Source organism: Denticeps clupeoides, chromosome 1 (genome assembly GCF_900700375.1).
Source record: "Denticeps clupeoides chromosome 1, fDenClu1.1, whole genome shotgun sequence".
Lineage (NCBI taxonomy): Eukaryota > Metazoa > Chordata > Actinopteri > Clupeiformes > Denticipitidae > Denticeps > Denticeps clupeoides.
The window spans coordinates 36,820,890-36,834,934 of NC_041707.1; the positions used below are offsets into that span (position 1 = coordinate 36,820,890).

The 14,045-nt window shown below is 43.8% G+C and overlaps 1 protein-coding gene across 9 annotated transcripts in view; it reads left to right on the forward strand.

The window, feature by feature from the left end:
• Positions 1 to 14,045, forward strand: part of chd3 (chromodomain helicase DNA binding protein 3) — a 42,479-nt gene that overhangs the window by 13,863 nt on the left and 14,571 nt on the right. For 4 of the 9 annotated variants that reach the window (XM_029001051.1, XM_029001059.1, XM_029001084.1 and 1 more), the window contains exons 18-36: positions 174 to 347; positions 1,077 to 1,218; positions 1,369 to 1,500; positions 2,615 to 2,732; positions 2,842 to 2,966; positions 3,117 to 3,348; positions 3,455 to 3,624; positions 4,525 to 4,702; positions 4,837 to 4,923; positions 5,086 to 5,171; positions 6,478 to 6,611; positions 6,726 to 6,870; positions 7,042 to 7,207; positions 8,664 to 8,824; positions 9,027 to 9,273; positions 9,822 to 9,941; positions 10,037 to 10,165; positions 13,186 to 13,294; positions 13,455 to 13,587. In XM_029001051.1, coding sequence (XP_028856884.1) covers positions 174 to 347; positions 1,077 to 1,218; positions 1,369 to 1,500; positions 2,615 to 2,732; positions 2,842 to 2,966; positions 3,117 to 3,348; positions 3,455 to 3,624; positions 4,525 to 4,702; positions 4,837 to 4,923; positions 5,086 to 5,171; positions 6,478 to 6,611; positions 6,726 to 6,870; positions 7,042 to 7,207; positions 8,664 to 8,824; positions 9,027 to 9,273; positions 9,822 to 9,941; positions 10,037 to 10,165; positions 13,186 to 13,294; positions 13,455 to 13,587 — 2,788 coding nt within the window. The remainder of the gene's footprint in view (positions 1 to 173; positions 348 to 1,076; positions 1,219 to 1,368; positions 1,501 to 2,614; positions 2,733 to 2,841; positions 2,967 to 3,116; positions 3,349 to 3,454; positions 3,625 to 4,524; positions 4,703 to 4,836; positions 4,924 to 5,085; positions 5,172 to 6,477; positions 6,612 to 6,725; positions 6,871 to 7,041; positions 7,208 to 8,663; positions 8,825 to 9,026; positions 9,274 to 9,821; positions 9,942 to 10,036; positions 10,166 to 13,185; positions 13,295 to 13,454; positions 13,588 to 14,045) is intronic. The other 5 variants (XM_029001075.1, XM_029001092.1, XM_029001099.1 and 2 more) reach the window with 5 other exon arrangements.

Consider the following 14,045-nt stretch of genomic DNA (forward strand, 5'->3'; position numbering starts at 1 on the left):
AAACAATGTTGTCCAAAAAGACATAACTTACCTGCAAAAACAGCATTTTACTAAATTACTAAGAATTTTTTGGAAAACCTTATGACAGAACAGAGTACAACTCAGTGATTGAACTGACTTACGTTGAACCAGAGAAAGTGGGATCGATGCACTCTTTGTGTCTATGTTGTCAGTAACCTGGAAGGCTTTCTGGAGGAGTTTGCAGACATCTCGAAAGAGGACCAGATCAAGAAACTGCATGACCTGCTGGGACCACACATGCTCAGGAGGCTGAAGGCCGATGTCTTTAAGAACATGCCTGCCAAGACCGAGCTGATTGTACGAGTGGAACTCAGTCCAATGCAGAAGTAAGTGAAGAATAAATTGTGACAGAGGAATGTTTTTTCATTGCCATGCAAATGTTCAAATTTTTGTGAAATGTATCTTAATATTCATTCTGTACAGAATGCAAAAAACAGTTCAGCTTACTCGGTAGGTGTAAAAAGATTCTTGTTGGCTATCTTAGCTAATGATAATATGCAAACTTTAATAAATTCACAAGGCTCAGTGCAGGGCATAAAGAAATGGACGCAATTGCACAACTAACAAAAACAGGGATTTACTCACAGCACACTCGGGACATTAATAACTCACATCAGTACACGGGACTTCAGTAAAACACACAATGACCAGACAGGGACAGGACACAAAAAGGATACATTAATACTAAATAAAAATAGGTGAAAACAATCAGGAAATTAGGAAGACGCACACTGAACATGAAACTCCGGGCCGGAAACACGACCCCGCAAGGGAGGATGTTGGGACCCTGCAGAAACGTTAAAAACAGTGACTGGTATTTGACCTGGGAAGGGGATCTGGCAATGTCCTATCGCTGAGCAATCGTTGAGTAATGAAAAATATACTAATTCCAAGTCTATAGCAGAGTTATACGAGCTGTACCTAATTTACTTTAGGTTTAGACGGGTTTAGTAAGTCTTAGCTGCTCTGTGAAATGTTCTTATGAGTGTTAAATGCATTGCAGCTGTTAGTCTAACAGCCTTGTTTTCTCTTTCAATATTCTCTTTTCCGGGCAGAAAATACTACAAGTACATCCTAACAAGGAACTTTGAGGCTCTAAACTCTAAAGGTGGGGGGAACCAAGTATCTCTGCTCAACATCATGATGGACCTGAAGAAGTGCTGTAACCACCCCTACCTCTTTCCTGTAGCTTCTATGGTGAGAGAGGATTGTTTTTCACTGTTTCTGTAGAAAGAGCACATGCAGATTAAATTCGGCCTGCGGCGCTTGCTCTGCAGCGCCACCTGCTGACGTAAATGGAGACTCATTTGTCCTTGTGGGTCACTCCCAGCATAATTTGTGTTTCAGGAAGCTCCCAAGACAGCGAGCGGAGCTTACGAAGGTGCAAGTCTAACAAAGGCCTCTGGCAAACTGCTGCTGCTGCAGAAGATGCTTAAAAAGCTGAAAGAGCAGGGGCATCGAGTGCTGGTGTTCTCACAGGTACACAGACACATACCAAGGCATCTAAAAAAAATTCATTAATACTGTCAGTACATGGTTGGTGGGATTGAATTTGAATTAAATTATGAAAACAAAACATTTTGCTTTGAGATGCACACATTTGTTTTAAAGGTCCCCTATTAGGAATTTAGTTTTTTGCTTTTATATCGGTCTTAGTGGTCCCCTAATACTATATCTAAAGTCTGTTTCCAAAATTCAGCCTTGGTTCAGAATTACTGTCACGTTTAACCAGTCACACAATGACATTTCCCCAGGACGCCTGGTGTGTGTAGCTTTAAATGCTAATGAGTAGGAGAGAGGCGGGACGAGGAGGAGAGCGGCCTATAGAAGTTGAGGGTGCATTTGCAGGAATTATGTCATCAGCACCATTCACTAACCGCTATGTTTGGCGCAGAGGAAGTTGTGGAAGTTGTGTCTGCATTTTTCCAGAAAAAATAAAATAAACCCGCTGGTTCTACAAGGTCTCCCATGACTGAACTAAAAAATATTTGTGCTCATTTTCACATCCAATCACCAAGCTTTGCATGTTTGGAAGCCATGATGGTCGGGGAGGGGTGGGGTGGGAAATTCTCTGGGTGGACAAAGCATGAGAAAGGGGAGGTAACCAAATTCCGGATCCGACCATCTGAGCTGCCGCACTCTGAATGGCGAAGCAGAATGGCCAAACCACTCTTTATACATATCGCCTTTTCTAGGACAATAGACAGGCTAGGGGAACACGTATTAATGTTAAATGTTATTAATGTTAAAGTAAAATAGGGTACCTTTAATTTCAATGATGGAAAAATTTGTCATATGTATGTACATCTAAATCATTTATGTATATTCTTGAGTGCTATTTTAACATAATTACATGGTATATGCAGGATGTACATGTTTTCTTGCTCACATCAGCTTTAGAATTAAATGAGCAAATTTAAATAATTTGTCAGCCCAGCCATATACAAATACACAGAGGGTTGAAATATCATTTCTCTTAAATATAGCGCTCTGGTGGAAGTTCTCCTTCTCCTCGGGGTAGCTACGACCATACTACTGCAGTCATTTCAATTTAGATATTTAATTTGTTTTGCTTTTCTTTTCTGCCCTTTAGATGACTAAAATGTTGGACCTGCTTGAGGACTTTCTAGACTCTGAGGGCTACAAGTATGAGCGTATCGATGGAGCCATCACCGGGGCACTGAGACAGGAGGCCATCGACAGGTTTAATGGTGAGGCCTTTTTCGGACTGCTGATCTTTGTCTAACGGTCTGCCCATCTGAGAAGTCTCTGAATGGCCTTTTAGATTATAACATATTGATGCGTACCTCTCTGTCTCAGCACCTGGGGCGTGTCAGTTTTGTTTCCTCCTGTCAACCCGAGCTGGGGGTCTTGGTATAAATCTGGCCACCGCCGATACTGTCATCATTTTTGACTCTGACTGGAACCCCCACAATGACATTCAGGTCTGTGAATAATATAATAAAAGAGCTGCTGTCATTCATTACAATATTAGAAGCATCACAAACATAACTGGTCAGGTGATGTATATTTTTAACATACCTCCCATCTCCCCTTGCATCCTGCATCCATTTCCATCCCACTGCCTTCCTCAGGCTTTCAGCCGAGCCCATCGGATTGGCCAGGCCAATAAAGTGATGATCTATCGCTTTGTGACACGAGCATCTGTGGAGGAGCGGATTACCCAGGTGGCCAAGCGCAAGATGATGCTGACGCACCTGGTGGTCCGACCCGGCCTGGGATCCAAAGCCGGATCCATGTCCAAACAGGAACTGGACGACATCCTCAAATTTGGCACCGAGGAGCTCTTTAAAGACGAGATAGAAGGTAAAGTGAGTGTGCAGCACTCACAGGTACACATCCACACCCCCCGGATGCCATGAATTTGGACTGGTTAGCAAAAGTCAGCTCTGTCTTTGTCTGCTGTGTGCAGCTGGGGAGAATAAGGATGAGGACAGCAGCGTGATTCACTACGACAGCACTGCCATCGAGAGGCTGCTGGACCGCAGTCAGGACGCCACTGACGACACCGACATGCAGAACATGAACGAGTACCTGAGTTCCTTTAAAGTGGCACAGTACATGGTGCGAGAGGAAGATAAGGTGAGAGAGAGAGACAGTTAAAATCTTGAAAATTAACTGTGAATACACTATGTCAGATATTTTCTTGCACTTGGTGTGCTTATAAAATAAAAATTTATTTTATATGAAATTCCATTGTTCTGATATATAAAAACAATGATATAATTTGGGGAAAAAATACTAAAGTTGTTCCACAAAATTCTATCACATTTCTGTATGAATACATTAAAACATTGTGTAATTACCTGATATTTATTGCAATTATATGTTATGCTACTGTAAACATGGTAATTCTTCTGTTGTAAAAGTGCAATTAATATAATTTGTTATTATATTTATACGTTATACTAATATTCATTATGCTTATACAATTGAAGTCTGTAATGTTGTTTTTTTTGGATACAGATTTTTTTGCATACATGTAGGGTGGTAGTAGCCTAGTGGGTAGCCGGCGTTCCGGCATTACTAGGCATGTCCCGAGTTTGGCTATCTGAGCCGGGAAAGGGTTAAAACCAGCACCTCCACACGCTCCACATGGTGAAAATTGCTCCCTAAAAATAATTTTAGCTCCCTAATTTGCCCAAGAGTTGGACAGGTTTGTATTTAACTTATTCATCATTTTGATAGGTGGTAGTAGCCTAGTGGGTAACACACTCGCCTATGAACCAGAAGACCCAGGTTCAAATCCCACTTACTACCATTGTGTCCCTGAGCAAGACACTTAACCCTAAATTGCTCCAGGGGGGGACTGTCCCTGTAACTACTGATTGTAAGTCGCTCTGGATAAGGGGGTCTGAAAAATGCTGTAAATGTAAATGTGTTATATATGCACATTATGTCAGAAAGACTGTTAAGTACATTCTCGGTGTGAGTGAGAATAATCCTAATCCTGGCATTGTGCTTCTGTTTCTGTGTCTGTAGATCGAGGAGATTGAGCGAGAAATCATTAAGCAGGAGGAGAACGTGGACCCTGATTACTGGGAGAAGCTGCTGAGGCACCATTACGAACAGCAGCAGGAGGATCTGGCGCGGAACCTGGGCAAAGGCAAGCGAGTCAGGAAACAGGTCAACTACAACGATGCGGCACAGGAGGACCAAGGTACAAACACACACACACACACACACACACACCCTGCCCAGTCATCTGCCCGCATCTACTCTCCTATGACTGTGATGCATTCTGGTGCAGTTAGGCTGGTTTGTCCTACTGAGAGTGTCTGCCGGTTCTTTCAGAGTGGCACGCTGACATATCTGATAACCAATCAGAGTACTCTGTTGGCTCGGAGGAGGAGGACGAGGACTTTGACGAACGACCGGAAGGTGAGGAGAGAAATAAGTGTGCACCAGGCCATCAAGCGGTGTGATATTTATTTTATATTTAATATTTTAACTACCTGCGATAATGTACACCTTTACATTCCGTGCATAATTAATATACATGGATACTGGTTAAAACAAAGTCTCTTTTGCTCCTTCCTCCAGGGCGCAGACAGTCCCGCCGACAGCTTAGAAATGAGAAGGATAAACCACTGCCCCCCCTGTTGGCTAGAGTGGGGGGTAACATTGAGGTGAGGCTCTGAAACCCACTGTTTCCTACTAATATGGTAGTATAACTTGGCTTCATTGGTTTACTTCAGCACTTCTCAAATAGTGCGGCGTGCCAGGGGGGGTTGGGGGTGACGGGGGGCTCTGGGGAACATGCTTGGAAGTTTTTTTGTGCCGAACAAGAGCACGCAGTCTATATGAATTACAGTTCAACGTGAAAGTACGTTGTAAGTCGCTCTGGATAAGGGCGTCTGCCAAATGCCGTAAATGTAAAAATGTAAATGTTCATAAACCAATGGAGATGGAGAGAGACAGAAATGTTGGTCTCCTTGAAAGCTAAGACGAGGAAATATGACAAAGCGTATGTAGTAGAGGTGTGAACCTTCACTGGTCTCATGATTCGATTCGATTACGATTATCAGTGCCTCGATATCGATGCATCGCGATGCATCCCAGACTTTTTCTACATGGTCACATGATGTTAAGGTCTCGTACGCCTGTGTGGACGCTCTGATTTGCTACAAAGAGAAGAAAAACTTGTAACAGTTGTATATACTGGTAGTTCTGCTTTAAATACACACGGCTCTATGTTGTGGGCGGAGTTAATCGTCTGCCCTGGTCCTGATGCAGATTGACATCTCCACCAAGCAGAGGAACTGAGGTCCTTGTATTATTTCATTTTGTATTACATAAAAGCAGTAATATTTGGTACGTGTAATGTCCAAATTATTCTGACACCTTAGTTCCAAATAGTATTCATTACAGATTTATTTTTTTTTAATTCAACTGAATGCTCACCGCACAAAAAATATGCGTGTTTTTGTAAATCCCGGTAAGATGATATTGTTGTGTTGTAGATCTCTGAACACTAAGAGAAAGATCAGCTTTTCCTCCATTCCCGCTTCGTGTGTCTGTTTCGAAGTGGCGGAAAGAAGACACCCGCGCTTGGATTCTATTGGTCGCCCGCAAAAATACGTCATGGTCGCCACGCCACGCAGCGTAAAACTCCGACACGGAACGGCACTGTATTCTGTAGAACAGGCCGCCACAGTCACTACCTGCACTACTTTTTAACGAGATTCACCAACAGAAAATCACCAAGCAACATCATTATGCTAATCGATTATGCTCTGCACTGCATCGATGCAATATCGTCCACGTCGGCATCGCGATGCATCGATTATACGATTCATTTCAACACCCCTAGTATGTAGCGCTTGGCTTCATTGTGACTACGGTGGGAGACCAGGAAAGACTGGTATGTTTAAATTCTTTAGAAGCTGAAGGGTTTGGTGAATGACTCTCTCTCTGTATCCCCCCCCCCCACAGGTCCTGGGCTTTAACACGCGCCAGAGGAAGGCTTTCCTCAATGCAGTGATGCGGTGGGGGATGCCGGCTCAAGATGCTTTCTCCTGCCAGTGGCTGGTCAGAGACCTCAGAGGGAAGAGTGAGAAGGAGTTTAAGTAAGTCATCCATCCACACTCACACACACACACACACACACACACACACAGGCAGCACAGTAAGCACAAAGATGTCTGCTATCCCATCATTGTGTCTGTCTGTTGCTCTCTCAGAGCCTACGTGTCTCTGTTCATGAGGCACCTATGTGAGCCCGTAGCCGACGGTTCGGAGACATTTGCCGACGGCGTGCCGAGAGAGGGACTGTGCCGACAGCCTGTACTGACCAGGATTGGGGTCATGTCCCTGGTTAAGAAAAAGGTGAGGTCATGGACCACTACCATGTATTCCATGAAGTTACAGTGCAAAAGTGTGCAGTGTATTTTTAAAGATTTTTCCAAAATTATTACATACGTCCAGCAAGTAAGCCAGTTCTAATCCACATTACAAAGTAAAGTCCTTATTGGTAGTTCTGTCCTCTGCACGCTGTAGGTGCAGGAGTTTGAACACATCAATGGGAAATGGAGCATCCCGGAGCTGAAGCCGGAGCTCAGCTTGGACTCGAAAAAATCGTCCCGCGCCTCCTCTCCAACCATCAAAACCTCCACGCCCACTCCAGAGCCCAGCTGCAACAACACACCCTGCACCTCCAAACCAGGTGCAGCACGCTTGCACACCACACTAGTGGTACACACTAACATACGATTGCGGCAACATCACACTTCCCACATCCTTGCTCAGTTCAATGCACTCACGGAATCTCTAATGCATAGAAATATTCTGAAATACTACTACTTTTGGTCTGAGAACAATTCTGTTGCAAACATCAAGATTGAAACAGTGTGAGCAGAAGGAGATTTGACAAATGCACAGAACCTTAGATCAGAGATGGCTGAAATTAAAGACATCTGAAAAAATCTCCCTAAAACCCAGTGCCCTCTTGCGTCCAGGGGCGCGTTTAGACAGTTTTTTGTTGGGGGGGGGCCAAGCAGGGGCACAGAGTATATAATGGGTGTTCTGCTCTTTTCATATTAAAACACATTAATACCAGCTAGATTTAAGACTAGTAGAATGAAACACTTTTTTTTTTTTTCTTCCTTCGTTTGTGGCGCCCCCTGGATGGATGGTGCCCTTAGCGTTTGTCTGTATTGCCTATGCCATGGGCCGGCCCTACTAAAACCGTCCAATAAGATTTAGGAACCGACTGAATCTGTTTATGACAAACTAGTGTTGGCCTTGAAGCTGCAGCCAAATGTTGAGACGCATCTCTGTCAGAAGCAAATCCGCTTTAGATCAGATTTACGGCCATTAAAAAGGGCATATAAATAAAGAGGATAGCGGGCAGCAATGCACAGGTTGGAGTGCGATTGATTGATGGAGTTGGCAGGGACGTAACTGCAGGGAAGTGCAATCTTGGAATCTGCGTTCCTGCGCACACTCCAGGCCTGGTCAGCTCACCTTTGTCCCACATACTGTTGCGTAAACACAAACAGTTGCACGGCGCTTCCAGCAGAGGGCGGTGCAAGGCCATCAATCAACCGGAGGAGCGTTCCCATGCACACACACACAAACTCAGATGAAAGTAAACTCAACATAATCCACAAACAGGAAACTGACCCCTAATTCCTCAAACAAAATCTTTGTTCCTCTTCCTTTTGCAGGACTTTCCCTTCCGCCCCACAAAAGAAGTAAAAAAAACAAACATTCGACATCGCTATGTCTGTTTAACTCTCTTTGACAGACATTGACCAACATCCTCTTCTTTGTGTACAGAATCAGACTTTCTACCACAATTTTCTTTAATGGATCAAATTGTCCTCCAATAGAGGCGATGGCGACATAATAGAGGTGTTAGTGATCTGACTTATAATTATTCTGAGTCTTTGTCAAAGTTTTAGGATTAAAATGGCATGTTTTTTCTGTATACTTCTCTCTACTGTAGATATACTGCCGAAATACTGTAGGACCAAGCTATTAGGGTTCGTTTGTGGCACTTTGGTACAGGAAAACAGAATTGAATTTATTATTGTTGTTAAACGTTGTTGAATTGTAAAAACCCCATAGGTTTTGTGGCATGCTAAAATTGTGGGTTTTTTTTTTTTTTGCATTTACAGCAACGCCATCACCCCTGGAGAAAAATGGAAAAGAAAGCGAGAAGGAGACAGAGGCTGACGCCCCCACTGAGTTAGAAAAGGACAAGGACAAAGAGCAAGAGAGGGAGAAAGAACGAGGGAAAGAGGTGACTGGCAACACAGAGACGACAGAAAGTGGGGAGGTAATGGACACGTGTGTTTGGTGTAGTGTCTCGAGGGCCAAATAACATTTTGCTGAAAGCAGCTGATTCACACAAGTAAATCATTATGAATAAAAATATGAGAAATAAGATTATTTGAGCATTGAATAGTAAAATAGTTAGACATTTGTAATGCATCTATATTTATATAAATGATTTGGATGTCAACTCTTGCCTATTACAGGCTACAAACACTACAAAGGAGGCGGCACAGGACACACACGCCAAGGACAAGCCAGGCACAGGTGAGAGCGTCATAACCACCACAGCCGAGTCCAAATCCAAAGAGACGGCGGACACTTCTGCTGCAGGAAAGAAGGAGAGAGGAGAAGTGGAGGAGGGAAACAGGGAAGGGAAGCAGGATACGCCCCCTGATAAATCGAAGCAGGATGGCACCGGCACTCCTTTAGGCGTCAAAAATGAGAAATCAGGTCAGCTGCCCTTCCAGCAATCACCCCTTATTTACCATCCTTAGGCTTTGTGGCCCCTGCACTGTGTCCCTTCTATCCTTACGAATCATTTCTCTAAAACTGTTCCCATTGGTTGCTGATGAACAGCATCGCAGCTCATTTCATTTACTGATGCCCACACAAACTAGCCACGGGAGCACAATCGTGTCAACCAACCATTGTTTCTCACGCTCGATTAATTCGGTCACGATTAATCGTGATTAATTCCTTGCTAAATGTGTAATCGGTTTGTTTGAAAAATGTTATTGATTTTTATATTGATACACTGGGGTTTATGTGCCCCGGGGCACCTGCTTCAGAGTTCTCCATTTGGCCAAAGTCAGTCTCAGCAAGGCTGGGATGCCATGCTGATGCCATTATCTGGCGTCGCTCCACCCAAGCAGTGAGTAGAATGATCAGTGGACGTCTCGCTGCGTCCAAGAAGTGGATTCGTCTTGGGGCGACATTTTTAATAACAGGACTGAGAGAGGGACTTGCTTAAACTGACAGCCGTACATTTTGCCTTGCAGAGACGGAAAAGTTGGAACGGTTAGAGGAGAACAAAGACAAAGCAGAAGAAGGCCCCGTCGCTGCGGAGAAAATGGACGGCAAAGACAAGGGAGACGGCCATTCTTCTGATGTCAAAAAAGGTGCAGACACGCTAGAACCGTAAACAACAACACATTCTCTTGGCTTTGGATGAGATCCGCGTGTGGATTCTAGCTTTGTTTGTCCTCCGTTACAGAGGAGGTAAAGGGTGAAAAGGATGTTGGGAAAGAGGTGAAAGGTTCACAAGAAGAAACGCCGGCCAAAGGCAACGGGAAGACGGAGCGGCCGCGCTTCATGTTCAACATCGCTGACGGGGGCTTTACTGGTAAGGGCGCCGTTCTTCTTCCCCCCCTTAGCAACAGTTGAAGGGGCTGGTTAAACAAACAGAGGGGAGCACTGGTGACAGCTGCAGTGTCTCCATCCTTTACACTGAGACTGTCCCGAACGAACCCGTGCCACCCTGGTCACTCTGATGAATTTTCTCGTTCCATGCCGTTATCAACGCAGACTTCGTTCTTGGCTCCGGTGACAGTCCAGACAGGCTCCACGTTTTGTCTAGCACAAAATGCATTTTTTGATTAAATCAAAATCGAAATTGTGTTTTCTGTTGTCAGTGGTTGCAATTAATAAAAAAACAGGACTGGATCATTCATTTAGGCTTTCGCAAATAAACAAATGTTTAGTATTAAACACTGCCATATAAAGTTATTGTCTTATCTATAATCTCTAATGTGCCCAGTCTTTGTAGTGCTGTAAATTGGGGCAGTGGTGGCCGTAATCAAAAGGTTGCCGCCAAGGTGCCACTGAGGTGTCACCGATCAAAGCATCGTCCCCACACACTGCTCCCCGGGCGCCTGTCATGGCTGCCCACTGCTCACTCAGGGTGATGGGTTAAATGCAGAGGACAAATTTCACTGTGTTCAACGTGTGCTGTGCAACTGTGTATCACAAAAGACAATCACTTCACTTCAAAAGACATACCACAATGGAGAATGTTTGCTAATATAGCAGGAATTCGCCAAACTTAGTTTTCTACTTGTACTACTTTCTTCACTCAAAATACACCGTGTTCAGAGGGTCAGCACATGATTTTGGTTATTTTGGGTCCACGTCCGCTGTCAATGCACTCGGAAAACATTTTTGGTGAGGTCAGCAGAGATGAGAACTACAACCTCCACTCCTGTAGATGGTGTTGTACAGCTGGGTACTTTGAATTACTACTTGTACTACTTTCTACTTCAAAACATGACAGAATGGTTACAGTATCTTGTATATCAGCTCTGTTTTTACACACGCTCACATGCCACACGTGGCATTTGTCACATGTTTCATGATTGGTCTGGCCGCAGCCACTGTGAGGTGTGGAGCTCCACAGTAGGTCGAAACTTGTGACCTCCACCATAAACGAACTTACATTTACATTTACATTTACATTTACAGCATTTATCAGACGCCCTTATCCAGAGCGACTTACAGTCAGTAGTTACAGGGACAGTCCCCCCCTGGAGCAACTTAGGGTTAAGTGTCTTGCTCAGGGACACGATGGTAGTAAGTGGGATTTAAACCTGGGTCTTCTGGTTCTTAGGCGAGTGTGTTACCCACTAGGCTACTACCACCCTTGATCCATGGTTAGGGTTAGGTTAGGGTTATGACCTCACAGCGGCTGCATCCAGAAGCTTTTGGCTGCCGCCGCCACGCATGCACACTCCACCGCAGCAGCTTTATAGGAAATAGTTTTAAATTAAAAATGTCTCTAATGTACATATATATATTTTAAAAGTCGGCTTCTGATTTTTTTAAGCTAATGATATTTCCAGATCTGAATTAGGGATTTCACTGAAGGACTGTTTAAAACGCTCATGTCTCTCTGGATAAAGGTGTCTGACAAATGGTGTAAATATAAATAGGTTATTAGTATTTTAACATGTTAGACAGTAAGTAGTGAAATGAAACAATGTTTCTGTGGAAACAGGTGCTACATGTAACATTTAAAACAAATTACAGACTGACATAAAATGCACATGTGTGCTGTAATAATGTGCAAATTCTGCTATAATAGAAATTTAACAGAGATATGTTCTGAACATAATGTGTGTGTGTGTGTGTGTGTGTGTTTGTCAGTTCAGAGTAGAAAGTCCCTGAGTATTCAGGTGTTTGATGGCCTGTGGGATGAAGCTGTTGCACAGTCTGGTAGTGAGGGCCCGAGTGCTTCGGTACCTTTTCTGGATGGTAGGAGGGTTAAGAGTGCATGTGAGGGGTGTGTAGAGTCCTTCACAATGCTGATTGACTTTCTGGATGCAGCGTGTGTGGTAAAGGTCCATTATGGAGGGAAGAGAGACTCAGATGATCTTCTCAGCTGACCTCACTATCCGCTGTACGGTCTTGCAGTCCAATGCACTGCAGTTCCCAAACCAGACAGTGATGCAGCTGGTCAGAATGCTTTCAAAAAGTACCTCTATAGAAGGTGGTGAAGATGGGGGGTGGAAGATGGGCTTTCCTCAGTCTCTGCAGGAAGTAGAGATGCTGCTGGGCTGACTGTTGAGCTGGTGGTGGGAGCCCAGGAGAAGATCTGCTCTAGATGACCACAGAGGAACTTCAGTGGAGAGTGGTCCCTCCATTCTGTTCTGAAATCAACAATCATCTCTTTGGTTTTGTCCATGTTCAGAAACCGATTGTTGTCCTTATACCAGTCCGTCAGCCGTGGCACCTCCTGTCTGCAGGCTGACCCAGCTTTCTTGCTGATGAGACCCACCACGGTCGTGTAATCGTCAAACTTGATGGGAATATGGAAATTCCCATTAATATGGCAATTCTAAATGGGGAAATAGTTACTAGGACATTCACGAGCGCACCCAAACATGCTACGTATTAAATAGCACATGAGAAATCTCCTTTCATATATATTTAATTAAAATATATATCTCAAAACAGTATGAATCCTCTTGTTTCTTATTTATGTAAAAAATGACAATAATAGAAGTTCTTATTAATACACTATGACCGATCTTTACTGCCACCACATTTTGCATCTTGGTGCCACAAACTCACCTATTTTAACCACATAACATGCAGTCAGACATGTCAGTACCACTCACTGCTACTATGTCCCTGAGCAAGGTCCCTTGGGTTGTACTGGTTTCACTCTTAATTTTATGTTTCATATTTATGAGTAGAGTAAATCGTCAGGTCAGAGTAAAGTTTTGTTAAATAATTATATGTTCAAAATACAAGTGCAAAGCACTTCTGAATATTTACGACCCTGCATGATAACATTTGTATGGAAGCGTTGCTATAAACAGAAACCCAATGTTACCCCCTAACATCTACTCTTTTAACTTTTCACAGAGCTCCACACACTTTGGCAGAATGAAGAGCGGGCGGCCATCTCCTCAGGCAAGATGAATGAGATCTGGCACAGACGTCATGACTTTTGGCTGCTGGCAGGCATCGTACAGTATCCTTGACGATGGCAGTCGCCATGCAGATGGCAGCTGGGTGTCAGTGTTTTGTTTCTTTCTTAGTGTTGGTTGGTCTCCAGCTGTTTCATAAGCAGCAGTAAGTATCGGTGATTCATCTAGGCGGCGGTGGCCCTTGACTCCCCGATCCCTCCGCAGCCACGGTTACGCTCGGTGGCAAGATATCCAGAATGACCCGCAGTTTGCCATTGTCAATGAGCCCTTCAAGTCGCAGGCCAACAAGGGCAACTTCCTGGAGATGAAGAACAAATTCCTAGCCAGGAGGTTCAAGGTGCTACAGTTGATTCATTACATAATGAACCATAGTGACACTCTAGACCAATGTCATTCTCTGCTATTGGATCAGAGGATCTAAAAAAAGTCATAATTTCTGTTATAGACATTCTTTTTTCATTTTAAGTTTATTGGTGGTCTGGTCTGGGCACACAGTGATTATTGAAAGCTGGAAATCACATTAATTCTAGAGCAAATATTTGCATTTGGCCTAATAACGTTTCCCCAATGTCCAACCTTGAAATGAACTGTGCTGGTGCATTTTTATTCTCCAGACAATGTTGTTTTATCATGGTATTCATACCTGTTGATTTACAGGTCCTCCAGGGGGACTGTCCCCGTAACTACTGATTGCTCTGAATAAGGGCCATAAATGTAAATGTCCAGTGCATCCTGAAAGTTTTCACTGCAACATTTTGTTATTTTACAGCCTTATTCCAAAATCGATTAAGTGTA